At 37.4% G+C, this 17524-nt stretch overlaps 1 protein-coding gene across 1 annotated transcript in view; it reads left to right on the top strand.

The window, feature by feature from the left end:
* Positions 1 to 1616: 1616 nt before the first annotated feature.
* The window catches only part of TERF1 (telomeric repeat binding factor 1), a 22040-nt gene continuing 6132 nt past the window's right edge, over positions 1617 to 17524 (top strand). The window contains 10 exon segments of the mRNA XM_009272665.2: positions 1617 to 1671; positions 3606 to 3701; positions 4039 to 4147; positions 6108 to 6213; positions 6904 to 6990; positions 8363 to 8512; positions 11855 to 11961; positions 13057 to 13122; positions 13210 to 13253; positions 14933 to 14997. Of these exon segments, the coding sequence (XP_009270940.2) occupies positions 1617 to 1671; positions 3606 to 3701; positions 4039 to 4147; positions 6108 to 6213; positions 6904 to 6990; positions 8363 to 8512; positions 11855 to 11961; positions 13057 to 13122; positions 13210 to 13253; positions 14933 to 14997 (885 nt within the window).

Raw genomic sequence — 17524 nt, 5'->3', positions numbered from 1 at the left:
GTGGGGGGCGGCGGCGGCCGTCGGGGTTCTGAGGGTGCGGGCGCTTGTGGTTCTCAAACAGCTGCGGCTACTCTGAAGGCAGCGTGTTCCTGCAGAGTGTGAGGGGCAGCTTTCTTTAGCACACTGAAGAGTGGTTAGCACATTAGAAGTGCTTCTGCACTTACTGTTCGTGTAAGCACGTTTTATACGTGTATTTAGCCTTCTAATGATCGTGGTCACTAGTGTTGAGGAGGTTTTCAGGGCTTTTGAGGACTTCAGAAGATTCCTAGAATGATACAGGGTAGTCTGTTGAGGTGATTTAACAGTATCAGCAACGTTTGCACATGGTGGAAATAAAACAGTGCAAGCTGATTTTTTATTTTTTTATTTTTTTTTATTAGTCCAGGGGTGTTTGAGTTTGGCATGCAATGGCAGCTCTGCTGGAGTATTGTAAGATAATCACGGGTTTGGGGAATTTTGCTGGTTTAGTTAAATGAGATCAGGGAGGGAAGCAAACTGAACTGTTACAATAAAACAGTGGTTACTGAGGGGTTGGGGTGAGGTCTTTTAGGTGATTGGGGAATACCAGCATTGGTGTTAATCTGTCATCTTGATTCTATGAAGCTTGAATGTATAATATGGTTGCCTATATGCCACCAGCAGTTACTGAAGCTGAGGCCTCAGGTGCTGAGAGTTCAAGGCACTTGAACTTCAAGAAAACTTGAAGAGGATTTAGTGAAGAGATGCAAACGTGGTAAAAACAAGCGTAGAATTACTTAAATACACTGAGTTTCTTGAGTTTATATTCAGGGTTATGGTTGAAGACTAGAAGTATTTCAAGGATCTATAGTCTAGCAGGCAAAGGTGGAATGAAGTCTGGTGACTGGATTTTGAATGGAAGAACATGTGTTTAATATGGGAGATACTTAGAGTAGTTAACAGCTGGAAGCAAATGTCTAGGTCTCAGATAAATTTGATGGATTTACGATGTTTTTTCTGTTAGAAATAATTTTCCTGAAGACACCAGGTTAGAGCTTTTGGAGATTTTTTTTGTGTGTGTGTGTGTTCTTGACTCAAGTAAATGTGATAGTATGACTCGTTTAAACTTTTGCAAAGAATGGACTACAATGGCATGCAGAATGATTAGTAAGGAGCCTGATGTGAGAAATTGTAAGAGGTAAGAAATCTAAAGATAACATAATGAAGTATGTTGAATGGGGGGCCGCTAGATTAAATTATTAACGGTGCTTCTCTGTGTTTGGCCTTGGGACTGTGGCTCAGTGGGAGAATCATACTGAAATTTCATGAAGATGTAGGTGGGAAGCAGAGACACTGTCAACACAAGCAGATTGGAATATCTTCTGAGAAGAACAGGAAGAAACAATTAATTAAATTGTACAGAATGCAAGGTCACATGGAGCTGGGAACTAAGCAAATTTGGAATTCCTGCTCTGTTCAGCAACAGAGGAAACAGTTGGGCATATTGGTGCTATAAGATTACAAAGTAAGAAGTGTAGAATTCTATGGAAGAAGCTAAGCACAGTCATAAGTTTGCATTAGAAAAGTGGGTGTGGTTTTTTCATAGAAATACAGAACTATTACTCTTGCATATGTCAAAGTGAGTCCCTACTGAAATAATGATAGCTGGCTGTCAGCAAGAAGGTCAATTCAAACTGAAGCAAGTGCAGAAAGGTAGGAAGGCTAAGGGACCAAGACAAATTATTTTGTTAGGAGATAAATAATATTTCTGTATAGCTCAGTACAGTGCCAAGTAGAAATAGCTAGGTTACCTGGGATTAAGGATTTAAAGACAGCATGGCAAGGTTACATGCCTTGCCTACCTTATCCTGCCTTGATGGGATATTATGGTCTATATACCTGAACTAGCTTGTGTAGGTGTCTACATGGCAAGGAACTGGATTTCTAGAATTTCTAATGAAAGGCTAAGATGAGAAATACATATGAGTGGCCATAGGGAGGAAAGCAATTTATGATTGAGGGCACTATTAACAAACGAATCAACAGAGAAACTGCCTTGAGGGTGGGGAGGGAGAACAGTCTAGAAAAGATTACTAAGGCTATGTCTCTTCCTGTTTGTCTGCATTACTTGTGCGTAATTGCTGCTAAGGACCTGGTGTCCACACAGTAAACATTTCAAGGTTTCTTTTTCTTTGGAATAGCTCTAAAGGAATTCAATTTGTGTACTCAAGACTGCTCTATTGTACAAACCAAGCACAGGAAATTTGCTTTAAAAATGCACCCCTACTCTGAATTAAAGCACTAATGTAGGTGCACCTTAAAAGAACAGAGAAAGCTGAAAGATCTCAAGCTACTTGCCAAGATGACCTCTTTTGTTCTGTGGAATCGTTCAGCTACAGTATTCTGCCTACTTCCAAAATTTCCAAGCTCTGGCTCCATCTTCAGGGCATGATGATGGTGCTTATCTCTATCACTGAACTGAAATTCTTTCTGAATTTGAACTCTTTCTGAAATTTAACTCTGTCTGCTATGGAAGATGCATGAATTTGATTATAATGAGTGGCACTTTACTGCTGTTCTAAGCAATGTTCTTTTTTTTTTTTTTTTACTTCCTCTTTTGGCTATAGCAATTAAAAGCTCTTGTATCACCTGTCCTCACTGAAGCAGTTGTAAATATGTTCTTCCAAGCCCAAACGACAATGTTCTGCTTGATGTTAGGTTAGGTAATCATTCAGGGCTATTTAATTACTTTGTAATTTCATGCTTATCCATTGTTCATGGGAGGCGATCATACACTAATAAGCAAGTAGGCTGAGTACTTACAAGTAAAACAATGTGTTATGTGCTCTAGTTGTATCATGGCAAAACGTGGGGGTCCCATGCTCCAGAATCCTGGCTTTTGCTAAGCTGACACCAAAATGTGTACATAAACACTTCCTGAACTAGGGTGTTCTGTCTACAGCTTAGACAAGTCACTTCACACATTCTTCACTTTTCATTTTGAATGTTTCTGTATTATGCTGTGAAGACTAATTACTACATCCAGCACATTAAAATATGAAGTTCACAGTAACCAGCATGATGAAAATAATTTCATGATAGCTCCCATTCTAAAATATATAATAATCCTTGTGACCTTCCAACTTTGCGAGGGGTATTTCCCTTGTAGATTTACATTTCTGACTAAGCTCTCCTTGTAGCTTTTACTGCTTTTGGTCTGTTGGTTGCTATAGCAACATCTAAGTGTTACCAGTCTGCATGTGGCTCATGTTTTGTGGGCATTCCACAGAAATGTTCTCTGGAGCAGACAGTTATCTTTTGTAGTAAGCTACTGAGCAAAACAAAACTTAATTTATTTATGTAACATACTGTGGTCTTCTAATTTGATGAATGTAAGCCTGTGATGCATCTTACCACTTCTAGGTTACTGTTATGAACTGCAAGAGGGATAGGTTTTTCTGGTCAAATTTTTAAGTATGGTTTAAGTTCTTTTAACATGGAAGAATATTAACTAAATGTGCTTCATCAGTTTCCTAATGAATTAGAAATTTATTTGATTATTAAAGTCTGATAATACAGTGTTTAGTATATTTTTACCTACACTGTGGCAGTGCTGGAGCAAGACTGACTTAACTTTTCTTTTCCAGCTCTTATTAATGGCCTCTCCAAAATACCTACGCATCAGAAAAAAACGGTGTATCTCTGTCAGCTTTTGATAAGAATAGCAAAAGGAAAAAACCTTGGTAAATACTGATTCCTTTTTTTTTTTACTTGTTTAAATAGATTTGCGTGGACTTGCACAGAGGTGTATTAGGTATGCTTTCACATAGCCTTTACTGTACATATACAAATAAAATGACTGAGTTGTACATTTTGGACTGTCTGTATTCCACATCTGATTGAGCTGTATGCAGGACCAGTGTTATTCTGTGCTGACTGATTTAGCTGCTTTGAGTTTGAATGACTATATGGTTCTTTAAATCATAGGTCTCTTTCTGTCAGAGTAGCATCAACAAAAGAAATATACTGGAAAAGATTTACTAGTTCATAGTGAGCAATATTTGCAAGTTTAAAGCACAGAATGCGCATTTCTTTCTGCACATGTAACTCTAGAGGTTAAAGTAGGACAGACAGTAGGAATAAGAATATGGATGAAAAGGATGACTGCCCTTGTTTCTTACAGAAGGCTGTAAGACTTTCGGCTGGCAGCAGGTCCTTGGGATTCTTATTCACTACCATGTCTCCTGTTTGGCCCTATTCACAACTTACTGGTTTAGCCAAGCTGATTTTGCTTCCACGCTCAAGTTTCTGGAAGACTTAACTTTTTTGCTGCAAGTTTTTACTGCTTGATAAAACTCATTGGAATGTAAGGACTTCAGAAGCAGTCTTGTCAGCATGAGCATGGAAGAAAAAAAGTGTATTCTAGCCTAGCAGTGCCACAAAGGATTGTTTTTATAAAATGAAATTTCTTATGTTGCTTGTCAGGTAATAACACTACTCTTGATTTAGTTCAACTTGAGAATTAAATTCTAATATTTAAAGTAGTTTGTCGTATACAAAGTATGAAACTCTTCTGATAATGCTTTAAACCTATGTTATTGTATATAACACTTGAGGAATATGACTTCAATGGGTGTTTTTATCTATCAGTGTAGAGAGTGACCTGTGTGGTGAAGGAAGACTGCACGTGCTTAGTAGGTATTACATCAGGTGTAATTGCACAATGTGCAAGGAAAGCTAATATATTGTATGGTAGCTTTCTCTTTTCTTTTCCAATTATTAAAATATTTAATCTTTACTGAGCCTTAAAACAGAGTAGGCTGGTTGCCAGCTCTTTAAGAGTTAAACTCTGTTTTTACAATATTAAAATAAACTTAAATGAAGTGTCAGGTGTAATTGCACAATGTGCAAGGAAAGCTAATATATTGTATGGTAGCTTTCCTAATTCTTTTCCAATTATTAAAATATTTAATCTTTACTGAGCCTTAAAACAGAGTAGGCTGTTTCAGATGCCAGCTCTTTAAGAGTTAAACTCTGTTTTTACAATATTAAAATAAACTTAATATGAAGTGTCATATTACTCATTGAAACAATAATTTGGGAAACACAGAAGTGGGGTTTTATGTGTGTATATATACCTATAATACTATTTAAATTTTCAGTGTTTGTCTTTTACTGTAGTGGGTATCACATTTTTTATTTTTTCACTATTGCTTAAGTTGTTTACCTTCTGTCTGAAAAATACTTACTGTAAGGAATAAGTTATTGAAAGAGATTCTGCTATGATGTCATATAAAATGAAGGAATAAGTGAGGCTGTAGTTCAGTGAACATCTTGAGTTAAGCTGGCAGTGCCATGGGGGAAAAAAGCAGACTTGTGCACCTGCCAGCTCCTACTGCATCTGTTACATTGGCACACTCGCTTGTGCAGATGTGCAATGACCAGACTGGGAGACTGTTTCTGGAGTGTTGAGGGGATGGCTGTTTGGCTGGGCTAGACTTCTGCCAGAACTGGTCACTGATCCTGCTTGCTGGGAGTTTGCACAAACCTTGGTGTTGGCACAGCAGTACAATGACATGGGAGGTTGCTTCTGCTTTTTCAGTGACACTCCTGTGTTAAGCTGTTTGAATCTCCCTCGCAGTTTAACCCTTTCAAATAGAACAAAAAGTTAAGACATGGAAATATAGAGACAGACTCAGGAAAAAAAACTTAGGATAGTGGTTATATTACAAAATTAACAGTATCAGTACCAAATGTTTTGATATCTGATGCCAAGCTTAATGTAAGAGTATTATTAATGCCAGCCCAAACACATGATGCTAAACTTAGCGCTATTGCAAGTGACATTTTAAGTGATCAATAATTAGCAGACACATAATCTCCCTTAAAAATGCAACAGTAATGTTATTAGCAAGGGTAGGAAGAACCAGTCTCTCTGAAAAGAAGGCGTTTACTTCAGGTCTCTTAAACATACCTGAAGAGAGAGACTAAAAATTATTTGAGGAAAAAGGAATTGAAATTATGTATAGTACATTACTTTATTGTGTATAAATAATGTAATATATTTAGCTTTATCCTTAAGCTTTTCAAATACCTTTTTTATTATCCCCCCCCCCCCCCCCCACAACACTTTTTTTAATAAAACAAAGAATTTCACCTTTGGAATCTGCTCTGTCTTTCTGGACTTTACTTGAAAGGGAAGAAATTAAACTGGAAAAGCTTCATGAAGATATTCGTCGCTTGATTCAAATTCAGGTGTGTGTGACTTACTCAAAATGCCTCAGGATGCTACCTATTTGTTCTGCTAAAACAGGGATCCTTTTACAAAAAGCTTGGGCTTTTAGCAGGCTGAACTGAATTTTCTAAGTTTGTTGTATTTTCAAGTACAGAGTAAATAGGAAAAGGTCTCGTCTCCTGTACAGATCTATCTAATCTAAATTGGTTCCTGTTTGTCCCAGTTCAAAATTGTTTCAAAAGCTGTCAATCTGGGGAAAAAAAAAGATATCATTTGGGAGATCAATTTCAAAACACTAGTATCTTGAGCTTTAAAATATATTATGAATAGGGTTTTTTTGCTTAAAAATAATTCTTTGTATTAGAAAACTTCTGATTTCGGAGAAACATGTAAAAACATATTGACAGCTACTGGGACTGCGAAAGTCTTTCAGGGAAAGACGAAACCAATACTTAGTAGTTAAGTATGGGACATTTTGCATCAGTGAGGGTCCTTTTAAATGCCTGTTGGAGAGGTTTTAGGCCTTTATACATGAGGTTTAATATTACTTCAGAACTAACTTATAACTAGATAATTGTTGGTAACCCTTAAATATGTAATCCTCTGGATTTTGGAAGTCTTACAAAACTATAAAAGTGTGACTTCTGTTGTTTTTTCTGAATCTCAGGTGAAATGTATTTCAGGATATCTTGTAATTATATTTGTTGTAGATTGTAGCAGTCCATATGGAAAATGGATATTTCAAGGAGGCTGCTGAAGTTCTTGAAAGGTTATTTACAGACTCGGAATCAGATAAGGTAGTAACTTGCTTAACTTGCATTAAGCGCGCTCATTTTCAGAGGAGAAGAGGGGAATGGGTTTCCAAAGCTAGCAAATGCTACCTGCATAGCTTCATTCTAATTACTGCCTACAGTCACTTACACAACCGTGGCACTTGTAAATACAAAAGGAGATTTGTCGCTAGGGGATTGACAGAAATAATGGGTGATTTGGGGGAGTAAAATGCTTCTAGCAGCAGTTCTTCTTCGCTGTGGGCAGCATCAGTCCAAACTTCATCCCCTTTCCCACTTCATATGAGGAGTGAGGTATCACTACAGATTCTGGGGACTTGGTATTGCTGTTTTCTCAGAGTAAAGGCAGTATAAACATGCTGGTAGAGACATAGTAACTCCCTAATAATCAGTCTGCTGATTTTTTTTCTGAACCATTGTAGTGCACTCTATTTATCATCTCTGTTGATTAGTGTTCTACATACTGAAGCATCACAGGGAAGGAAAAGTCATTAGCATCTGTAGTATAGAGTGGATATTATTATGCCTCTATCTGGAAAAGATAACACATGTGGGTCAGGCCATCTCCTGGTTTGATGTTGACTGCATCATTCAGAAACATGCAAGTTCGAGTGCATATCTCTTTAAAGTAATAGCTAATGCACACACCTGAATTTGCTGGGGCGGAGAAAAGAGCAAAAGGAAGGACTGCAGGCAAAAAGAAAAGGCAAAAATGCTGCCTTTATCTTCCTCTGGTATATTAGGACACATGTTCTATGTAAATAGTAGCATGTGTATGACTTGCTCTTCGGATACACTCTTCATTCAGAGGATTCAGATGTTTGGAAAGTGTAGGCTGTGGTAATAGTATTCAAACTCATAAATAAGAATGCAACCTGTACACAGAAGTTAATTCTTGGCTATATTGGTCTCTGTAAGATTCAGAGTGGTTGGTAGACAAAATGTGAAGTTGCGATTATCAGTATCGATGTGTCTTTAATGCTACTGTACTAAATAGTCCTTTCCCTGAACACTGTAAACCCCTTTCAATGGCAGTCTCTTTGAGGCAGCAAATGAGAAAAGAGAACCCAGTAATGAGTGGCCTTTTTTGGGTCTTTTTGCTCCATTGACAACCCTGCTTTCAGTGTTGTTCATAAAGGGAATGAAAATGAGGATCTCTGGAAAGTTACACTTAACCATTTAATGAGCATGTAAAATAAACTCCTGGTATTATGCCTAGTTAACTTTAGAACCCTTTCAAACTGTAGCATGAAGTTGTATAGGCATATTCAGAAAACTGTATAATCATCATGTTTAGCTTTGTGTATGTCCTGTTTAGTAGCATAGGTGTTTACTGCAGGATATATTTTTGTGTTGTATAAGGCTGTGCTTTTCTTAGCCTTTAAGGGTGAAGCTGGCAACTGTAATTAAAAGCAAGGATCCATATGTTCCCCTTCTCCAAAGCTTCAGTTACAATCTTTTGATAAGTAAAATCAAGTCTTACATTGAACTTTTCATGAAAGAAAATGAAAGCAACTTCTTAATACAGGTATGTCAAAACTATTTTCAAAACTTATTTCAAAAGAGGTACCTGATAAGATTAAATAGATTTATACTTTCAAGGGAGTTGTTCAGACAATGTTCAGTTATTGTATTAGATGAAAAGGAAGCTTTATGTTCCTTTGGATTGTCTTTAAAAAAAAAGGTTGAATATATGTTTAGAAGAAAGTTAGTAGGAGTAAGACTTCTCTAAACTATCTTTTGTGAATTTTTTTTCCTCAACACAACTGTTTTGATGAGAAAAATAGTTAGGAAAAAAGCATAATTAAAATGAGGTCTGTCATTAGTGTATGTTTAAGAGAAGCAGTTCTGATCTGAGACTCCTTAAAAGATAATGTAACTATATATTTAATGTTCATTTTGTTTAAATCTATGTGACTTCGTTCATTTTGTTTAAATTGATGTGACTTCTCATAGTAAAACTAAAAGATCAAGACCTGGTAATTTGGCTAAAAGCTTCAGGAATGTCAGAGGAGTTAGGAGATAAAAAAACTATTATTGCTGTTTTCCTGTAAATAAAAAAAAAAAAAGCTCCTTACAAACCATCTTGCTCAAAGTGATTTAAAATTGGCAAGAACAACATTCCCCGTGCAGTTCATCTTCAGGAGGATTGTAAAGAATTTCCCTTATGTTTACTTCCTATAAAAGAATATTGAATTACTCAATTACAAAAGCACAAACATCTAAAGGTAATAAGAAGCAAATTTTGAATAAACAAACCTGAAGTTCCTCTGGGGTTTTCATTTCTTACCAGAAAGAGAGACTAGAGAACTTATTAAATGCATTCAAAGTATAATACAAGGAATATCTTTTAATGGCTTCACTCAGCTGTCAGTTTTCAAGTTTATTTTTCAAGGCTATTTCTTTGAGTCTAAGAGGAGATGGAGGTTTGGAGGTGTCAGGGAAGGCCCAGAACGCCATACTAGCATACCTAGGCCCTCTGTGTTGCACCCCCACTGCCTGCACATCCATCCTACTGTCTGCACCAATGTTGCAAATCTTACTTCTGAAATCTTTACTTTGGACCGAGTTACTCTGGGACATGGAGGAGTCAACTTTGTGAAGAATTCCCACATCTGCTGTGCAATACACATAACTGTTTCCCGGCAGTGTACCGTGCGTTCTCTACAGAAAAACAATCTAACTTTAACTGTTAATCTCTCTTCTTTCTTCTGGTGCCATATGTAGAAGTATAATCATAGAATCATAGAATAGTTTGGGTTGGAAGGGACCTTTAAAGATCATCTAATCCAACCCCCCTGCAATGAGCAGGGACATCTTCAACTAGATCAGGTTGCTCAGAGCCCCATCCAACCTGACCTTGAACGTTTCTGCCCCAGAGCTGGACACAGTACTCCAGGTGGGGTCTCGCCAGAGCAGAGGGGCAGCATCACCTCCCTTGACCTGCTGGCCATGCTTCTTTTGATGTAGCCAGGATACGGCTCCAACAGGTCCATGTCTTTCCTGTGCTGGGGGCCCCAGAGCTGGACACAGTACTCCAGGTGGGGTCTCGCCAGAGCAGAGGGGCAGCATCACCTCCCTTGACCTGCTGGCCATGCTTCTTTTGATGTAGCCCAGGATACGGTTGGCCTTCTGGGCTGAGAGCGCACATTGCTGGCTCATGTCCAGCTTTTCATCCTTAATCATAAGGATTACTACATTGCTAGACTGTCTTGTAGGCTGCTTTTTCTAGGTTATTGTCAAGCTTGGAATCTCCAAGATCACAGGTCCTACTGTTGATGAAGTTCTTGCACTTCAAGAAACGCTTATAGGTTAGCTGCCCTAAGAACAGTCTGCAGATAATGCATTACAAGGAAAAAGGACCTATACCAAGAAAGCATTGATCTGAATACTTGCTAATTTTTCTTTATAACTTTCACTTCTCTTTCAAAAGAATTATTTTTAGGGACAAGTACAATTTGAAAGCTAGTTAACTTTAAAATACAATATAGTGGATTTAAACTTTTTTTAACAAAATCCTTTCTACCCATTTATCTGTATGGAAACACGTCCTCGCTTTCACATGTGTTTTGCTACCATCAACCACTGTAAAAGAGCCAGTATTTTGAAAACTTACAGTTGAAAGATGTGGTAGTTTAGGTAGTTATGAAATTTCTGACAGTGAAACATTTTCTTCTGTGATTGGAAGTATTCTGTGACGAGAATACCTTCCAGTATTTTCATAGATGAATGAGTGAAATAGAGAATGTTTTTATATTATCTGACTTTCGTAAATGTTGAGAGATTCTGCAAGCTACTGTGAAGGACAGGTTAAGATTGCAAGAAGACTGAAAATTGGATGGATGACAGAAAATTACAGGAGGCAAAAGCAAGCCCTGAAAGAAGAAATAGATGAAAAGTGGGAGCAACTGGCTAATCAGAAAAAGAATTAATACTGGGCCTGTAGTGAATCTGTCAACTTTCAATCGTTTTGATATTTGAGTGTTGCAAAACAGATCACCTTTTGGGATGTATAGACAGTGTTGGGTAGAAGATGGTTGGCTCTGCTTAGTAATGAGGGTGCACAACCAGGATTTCTTTTTTTATGGTTTGGGCAAAGTATACCTTAAGATGCTAGAGAAGAAAGTTGATAGCAAAGTGGCAAGAATGGCCTCATGTGGACTAAGTGATTTTTTTTTTTTTGTGTTATTTATTATAGCAAGTAAGTGAGAGGAATCTAGGGGAAAGCACAAATCTTACAATCCTGTGGACATTCTATAAAGAGTAATGAACTAGCCTTCCTCCTCTTGAGAATGGAGGAGAAATAATCTTAGTTTGTGGCTAAAAGTTTAGGCAGGATGTTACAAAATTCTTTTGCTAATACAGGAAACGTTACATTACAAGCCTAAAGTCTGATTAGACATGTGTCTTTTGAAAGTGTTATAGGTATGTTTGATCCTGCCATGCGCTGCAGAACTAGATGAACTTAAGAGGCCTATCAGGTTTCAGTTTCTAATCTAATTATAAAAAATAGACTTTGGAGTACTTTGATAGTATTTGTAGACTTAAAGTTAATCTCTGCAATGTATTTCACACAGCTATACGTTCACTTACCATGTGAGTATTCATTATATTTCTGTGTGTCCATACAAATATCGCTTGTGGCTATGACTAAAATGTCTCTGAGTTATTAGCTGATAAAGATCTTGATGGATTTCAACTTAACACACTACAGTGGTTTTGAAACTACTTAACGGTAATGCCTCTGAAGGGTCTGTGAAATAAGCACTCTGTTAGTCCTAGTAGAGGGTACACATATTAATCTTAGTGTAAACTACTATCTAGGTACTGGCTGGCTTTAATTTTAAAGTATCAATTCCATTTCTCGCAGGCAGCCACAAAACAGGTAGAGTCTAAAGGATTGGGAGCAACAGCATTGCAAAACAAAACTGTGAATGTCAATGAAAATGACAAAAGGAATTTGGAAACAAAACAAAGGTTTGTATTAAGCGTTATACTGCTGAGGGACATGCTCAGACAATAACTTGAAACTTGTAGAACTAAGAGTAGGTAGAAGGAAGGACATTAAATTCCAAACTGCTGTCCAATAGAAAATAAACTGCAAGCACATTCTCTATTTTTAAGTTTGGGCTTTTCTATAGTTGTTACTTTTGGCATTTATATCAAATAGCTTGGCATTAAGTTTAAGTACTTGTTGAAGATGCACATTTTTCAGTTTAAACAGCTGTCATTCTTGTATAACAATAAAAACACAGCAATACTTCATACTTTTTTCTTTATGCTTGATTGAGCTCCTTTTAGTCCTGCCCTCCTAATTTCAGGCTATAGGTCATCTGGAGAAGAAGGGGGATAAGGAAAGGGAATTAGTCTATTACTTTTTCCTTACAGCTAAACACAAGATTCTCTTACTTAGTAATACTAGTGTGATGGGAAATAGTTATGTTGCTTCATGATTCTGGCAATGTGAACCCTCAAAACAATTACACACTTTTCAAAGAAATGCTGGGGGAACTTGAAGTCTAGTTCCTTCCCCCTCCTTTGACTTTATTTTGAAAAATACTAATTTTCTAGGTTTATCACCACTTATTTTTCATGGAGAAGAAATTGTAGTCTTTAGTTGGGATAGAGCTTGTATTTGTGCAGTTTTATACCTGGAGTACTTGGCATCATTTAGTTAAGGAAATTGACTGATGCAGATAGACTATACAAGAGGGCAAGTCATAAGATTTCCTTTTTGAGAAGGACAGCTCCTGACACAATTACATCTGAGAGGTATGATGAAAGACTTGATCAAAAAACCTATGGAAACAATTCCTAGATTGTGAAGAAGGTATGAAAAAATAGATGTGTGAAATGCCGCATGTCTTCAACTTAAACGTGTAATGTCTTGTGTATTTCTCCTCCAGGTATAGGGAGGCAAGATTAAAAGGGTTAATGGATTGAAGCAGTTAGTGTTTGTATGCCACTGTTTCTGTAGAGAAATCTTGGGATTTTCTTTGATTCAAATATTGTTGAATCACATAAATGGTAAGTTGCTGCTTAGGAAATGATTTTTTTTCTTTTTTTTTAAAGATCAATGAAAGAGCAACAGAGTATTACAAGTCAGTCACCCGGAGACATAAAAAATTCCACAGTAAGGTAAAAATTATTTTTTGTTGTTGCTCTTGGTCATAGACATTTCATGACGTTCTGTGTATTTCTACTTCCATTCTGTGTTCCTTGCAGGCCTCACTCAGGACGGAAATGCAGAGTGAGCAGTGTTCCTCAGAGTGAGTATTAGCTTACTTTCACACTTTCAAAACAAAGTCATGTCAAACACTTTCTCCCCACCCACCCCCCACTCCCCTGCAATAAATGTGTTGGTGATTTGATAACTGCTATCCAATGTGATTGCATTAATAGAAAAATTATTATGGTGAAAACAAAACAAAACCTCTCCCAATTGTTACGGGTGGTTTCTGCCCAAATGCAGATTTGGTGCTTGCCACATTTGGGAAACTATGAAATGGCTTAAGGTTTTCTGGCAACTCATTTTGTAAAATCATTCACTATTTTCTGGTTTGCTTGGAGTTTTGTTTTACTCGTTTGCACAGAATGCCATAAATCCCAGTAAAGCAAAAGAAAGCTGCCAGAGGAGTACTGAAACTTGTCTCTTTGACTTCTGACATAGATAACTTTGTGGGTGTCATGGTTTAACCCCAGCCGGCAGCTAAGCACACAGCTGCTCGCTCTCTCCCCCCCGGTGGGATGGAGGAGAGAATCAGAAGGGTAAGAGTGAGAAAACATGTGGGTTGAGATAAAGACAGTTTAATAGGTAACTCCTTCCCATTGGCAGGCAGGTGTTCAGCCATCTCCAGGAAAGCAGGGCTCCGTCATGCTGAACGGTTACTTGGGAAGACAAGCACCATCACTCCGAACATCCCCCCCTTCCTTCTTCTTTCCCTAGCTTTATATGCTGGGAGGACCAATATTCCATACAGACATCATACGGTATGGAATATCCCTTTGGCCAGTTGGGGTCAGCTGTCCCGGCTGTGTCCCCTCCCAACTTCTTGTGCACCCCCAGCCTCCTTGCTGGTGGGGTGGTGTGAGAAGCAGAAAAGGCCTTGGCTCTGTGTCAGCTCTGCTCAGCAGTAATGAAAACATCCCTGTGTTATCAACACTGTTTCCAGCACAAATTCAAAACATAGCCCCATACTAGCTACTGTGAAGAAAATTAACTCTACCCCAGCCAAAACAAGCACGGGTGAAGGAACTAAAGAGGTTGGCTGACTGGAAAAAACAAATTGTAGTGTAAAATGCACGGTTAGGATGTTTGTGCATCTTTCTGGTATTACTTTTTTAAAACTTACAACATGGGTTACATAATATTTATAAGTAGGTTCTGAAAACCTTTAGCACCCTCTTACCACAAAGAGATGATATTATATAGCCTCTGCATGTGGCCATGTTGTACTTAGAAGGACAAACTCTTAAGATGCCTTGGATGCTTGCCACAGTTAGAACCTGACAGGGGTTCTGTGGAAATGATGGAACCTGAATACAAAGTATCATAGCTCTGCTGGCTAGTTTCCATTCTCTCTATGTATGTAAATGAGCAGTATATATAGTAAAAATGTTTTTACCAAAATGAAATAACAATGTTTCTTTATTATGTACGAATTTTTAGGTAATCGTTTAAAATATAATACTTCTATGAGCTCTATCGCATAGAAAATATAGTGACTTTTTCGAACAGCCTATTTTTTGAGTCCTTGGACTAAGGTGAGATTCATGTGTATGCATATATAAAAGTATATTCATATATAAACACACACTGAAATTTTCCTAGTCTGTCAAAGCATAGCAAAATCATGTACATTCTTGTCTCATGTAAATGGTAGAATGCAAAACTGCTGTCTTAATGTTGAGTCCTCATTTGTCTGGATGTATATTAACTGTGTTTTAGGTCTGAACAGCTTGCAAAATGTGGAAAAACATGGAGATGCTTTGGCTTGTGGCCGAAGAAGACAGGTTTGTACCCGTTCTCTATTCTAAATGGAGATAACATTAATCTGCACTGCATAGAATTTTTTCCTAACTTCATGTGACTCTGTCTCAAAAATGCCTGGGTTTAAGATTTTCCACATTATTGAAGCTGTGCTACAGCTCCTGAAACTGTTTAAGTTCCAATTCCTGTCTTTAATAAAGAAAAGGACTTTTTTGTGCAGTCTCAAATGTTATTAATGCTTATAAGCCTTTAATTTGCTGAAATACACTGTTACTAAAATTTAGCCTGAGTCTTTTTAAAACATGTGAAAACATAAAAAATTCTTTTTGCTGTTTGGATTAAAGAATTCAGGATGTCATTTGCCTGTGAGAGTTTTGGGCAAACACCAAAGACTTCTTGTCTAACTTTAGAAGGTTAAAGATTTAGCAATTTTATAATTTTAATACTTTGTTCATATGAGGTAAAAACATATTTACTTAGGAAACTATTCTATTTTTTATAAACCAAATAATGGGGTCTTTCTGTAATGCTATATTTCAAATAGTCCTTTGCATTCTCTTCATGGGTAAGCCTGCTTCACTGAATGACTTTAAAATAATTATATGTTCACTAATGCTAGGATTCCCTATTGGTGGGAAGTACAGAAGTGTATGCCTTAATAGAAGGGAATTTGAAGTTGATTTGATGTTGGGGTGAACTGTTACAAACTGATTTTTGTGCATAGCTAATTTTCTTCAGTTACAATAAAATGATAAACACTTCTGAATGAAATTAATATTAAATAAATGTATTCCCGCTGTTGAATTCCTCTTGAGAATATTTCTTAGGAAGCAATATGGAGTCTTTCTGTTTAGATAACAGTGCAAGTTATCAACATACATCCATTTTGGTGTGAGCTGTTTCATTTTTCTGATGTTCATTTTGACACTTCATTTTCATGTAACAGGGAAGGACAAACCTGCTTAAGTTTTTTTTTTTTCTTCCCAGACTCTCCTTGAGGAGAGTTGTACTTACTCCTAGTTCTTTCAGCATTTTTACTGATGTTGAAGTACATGCTGTCCTCAAATTGGTTGAGGTCCTAATGAGAGTTCATCTATCCTTGGAGGTTAAGCCCCCTGCTACATATAAACAGTTTTTCACTTTCTCACAGATCTCAGGAATAGTTAAATCACTGAGAGCCTCCTTAAAAGCTGCAAATACAGCTAGTGCCCTAAAAACCAAAATACTGGTGCTCGCTGGGTTTGCTTGTTACTTTTTTTCCAATTTATACTTGGATAGGTACCCTGTCAGCCAGTTGCTGGTAAGCATGCACACTTCCATCAGTCTTGTTTTCAACATGAAGATTTAAACTAATTGGACCCACAACCAACACAGAGCTAATGAGGGCTTTGTATTCACCTATTTTTATGTTGATGTAGTCTGTTCTGGGGTCAGCTACGAGAACTGTATCCTGGTCTAGGTCTTGTGCACAGATCTCACTAGAAAAAAAAATAATGTCATGTACTTAATTCTGTTATAGTTAAACCTTAATTGAAATGTAAAGACTAAATTTATAGAAAACTACATCTGATAGTAGCAAAGAGCTCATTAAAAATTTTATAAAAACTTGAAAGAAATTAAAATTTAGAACTATGTTTCTTTAAACACTTACAAAAGTAGGCATTTGCTGTCTGCCTGAAATTTATGCCATACTCCCTGCCAGTGAGACCTCTCATAAATATTGCATAGAAAGCAATGATACTGGCCTTTTAAACAATAAATGTGCTCCTCTGCTTAATTATCTGGGTTATAAAATTGTCTGCATGCATGAAAGAATGCAGTGAATGTCAGAGCTGTTGACTTCTAGAACTTCCTTTTCCATGTAGTCCCTCTTTCAATGTTGGCATTGTTTGCTCTTGTTTTGTAAATGGCATTTCATTGCAATGGTTCAGTGCCCGTTTTCAGCCTTTCATTGCTGTGTTTTCAGTTAGCTGCGTACAACAGTCTGCAGTGCTATTGAAAGGAAGTGTACTTTATTTTCTCATTCCTAAATTAGGGGATGCAAGTGTCACAGATTGTAGGGAACTGTTTGTACTCAACTTTATATCCTGTCTGTGTATGGCAAGTCCTGCGAGTTGTTTAAAAACTGACTGACAGTTTGCTTAAATTAAAAGAATGTGTCTGAAAATCTGGGTTTTCAGAATTTAGTCAGACCTGTGTGGAAAAAAAATTCCATATATTTAAACTCTGAGGCAAAAAAACCCAGAGAAGAGTCCCAGAATGCATAATCAAAGGAATACAGGTTACTAGAGCAAAACTGACTCTAAGGAAGAACAAGATCTTTAGGTATGTGAGGGTATGTCTACACAGTCTGTCTAGCAAACTCAAGCTTGCTCTGCCAGCGTCCTGAGCTAGCCAAATGTCACACTGCTCTGGAGTAGGCGCTGTGATTATGTTAGCTCAAGCATAATGCTGCATTATGTCCCGTCTCTCAACCAGTCTTGCCAGCCTGTAACAGTGCAATGCTAGAGTCTACATAACTTCCATCCCAGAGGGCACAGGCAGTTTGTT

The sequence above is a fragment of the Aptenodytes forsteri genome, unplaced genomic scaffold, assembly GCF_000699145.1.
Source record: "Aptenodytes forsteri isolate BGI_AS27 unplaced genomic scaffold, ASM69914v1 Scaffold62, whole genome shotgun sequence".
Taxonomy (NCBI): domain Eukaryota; kingdom Metazoa; phylum Chordata; class Aves; order Sphenisciformes; family Spheniscidae; genus Aptenodytes; species Aptenodytes forsteri.
This window is presented reverse-complemented; position numbering and strand designations above follow the sequence as displayed.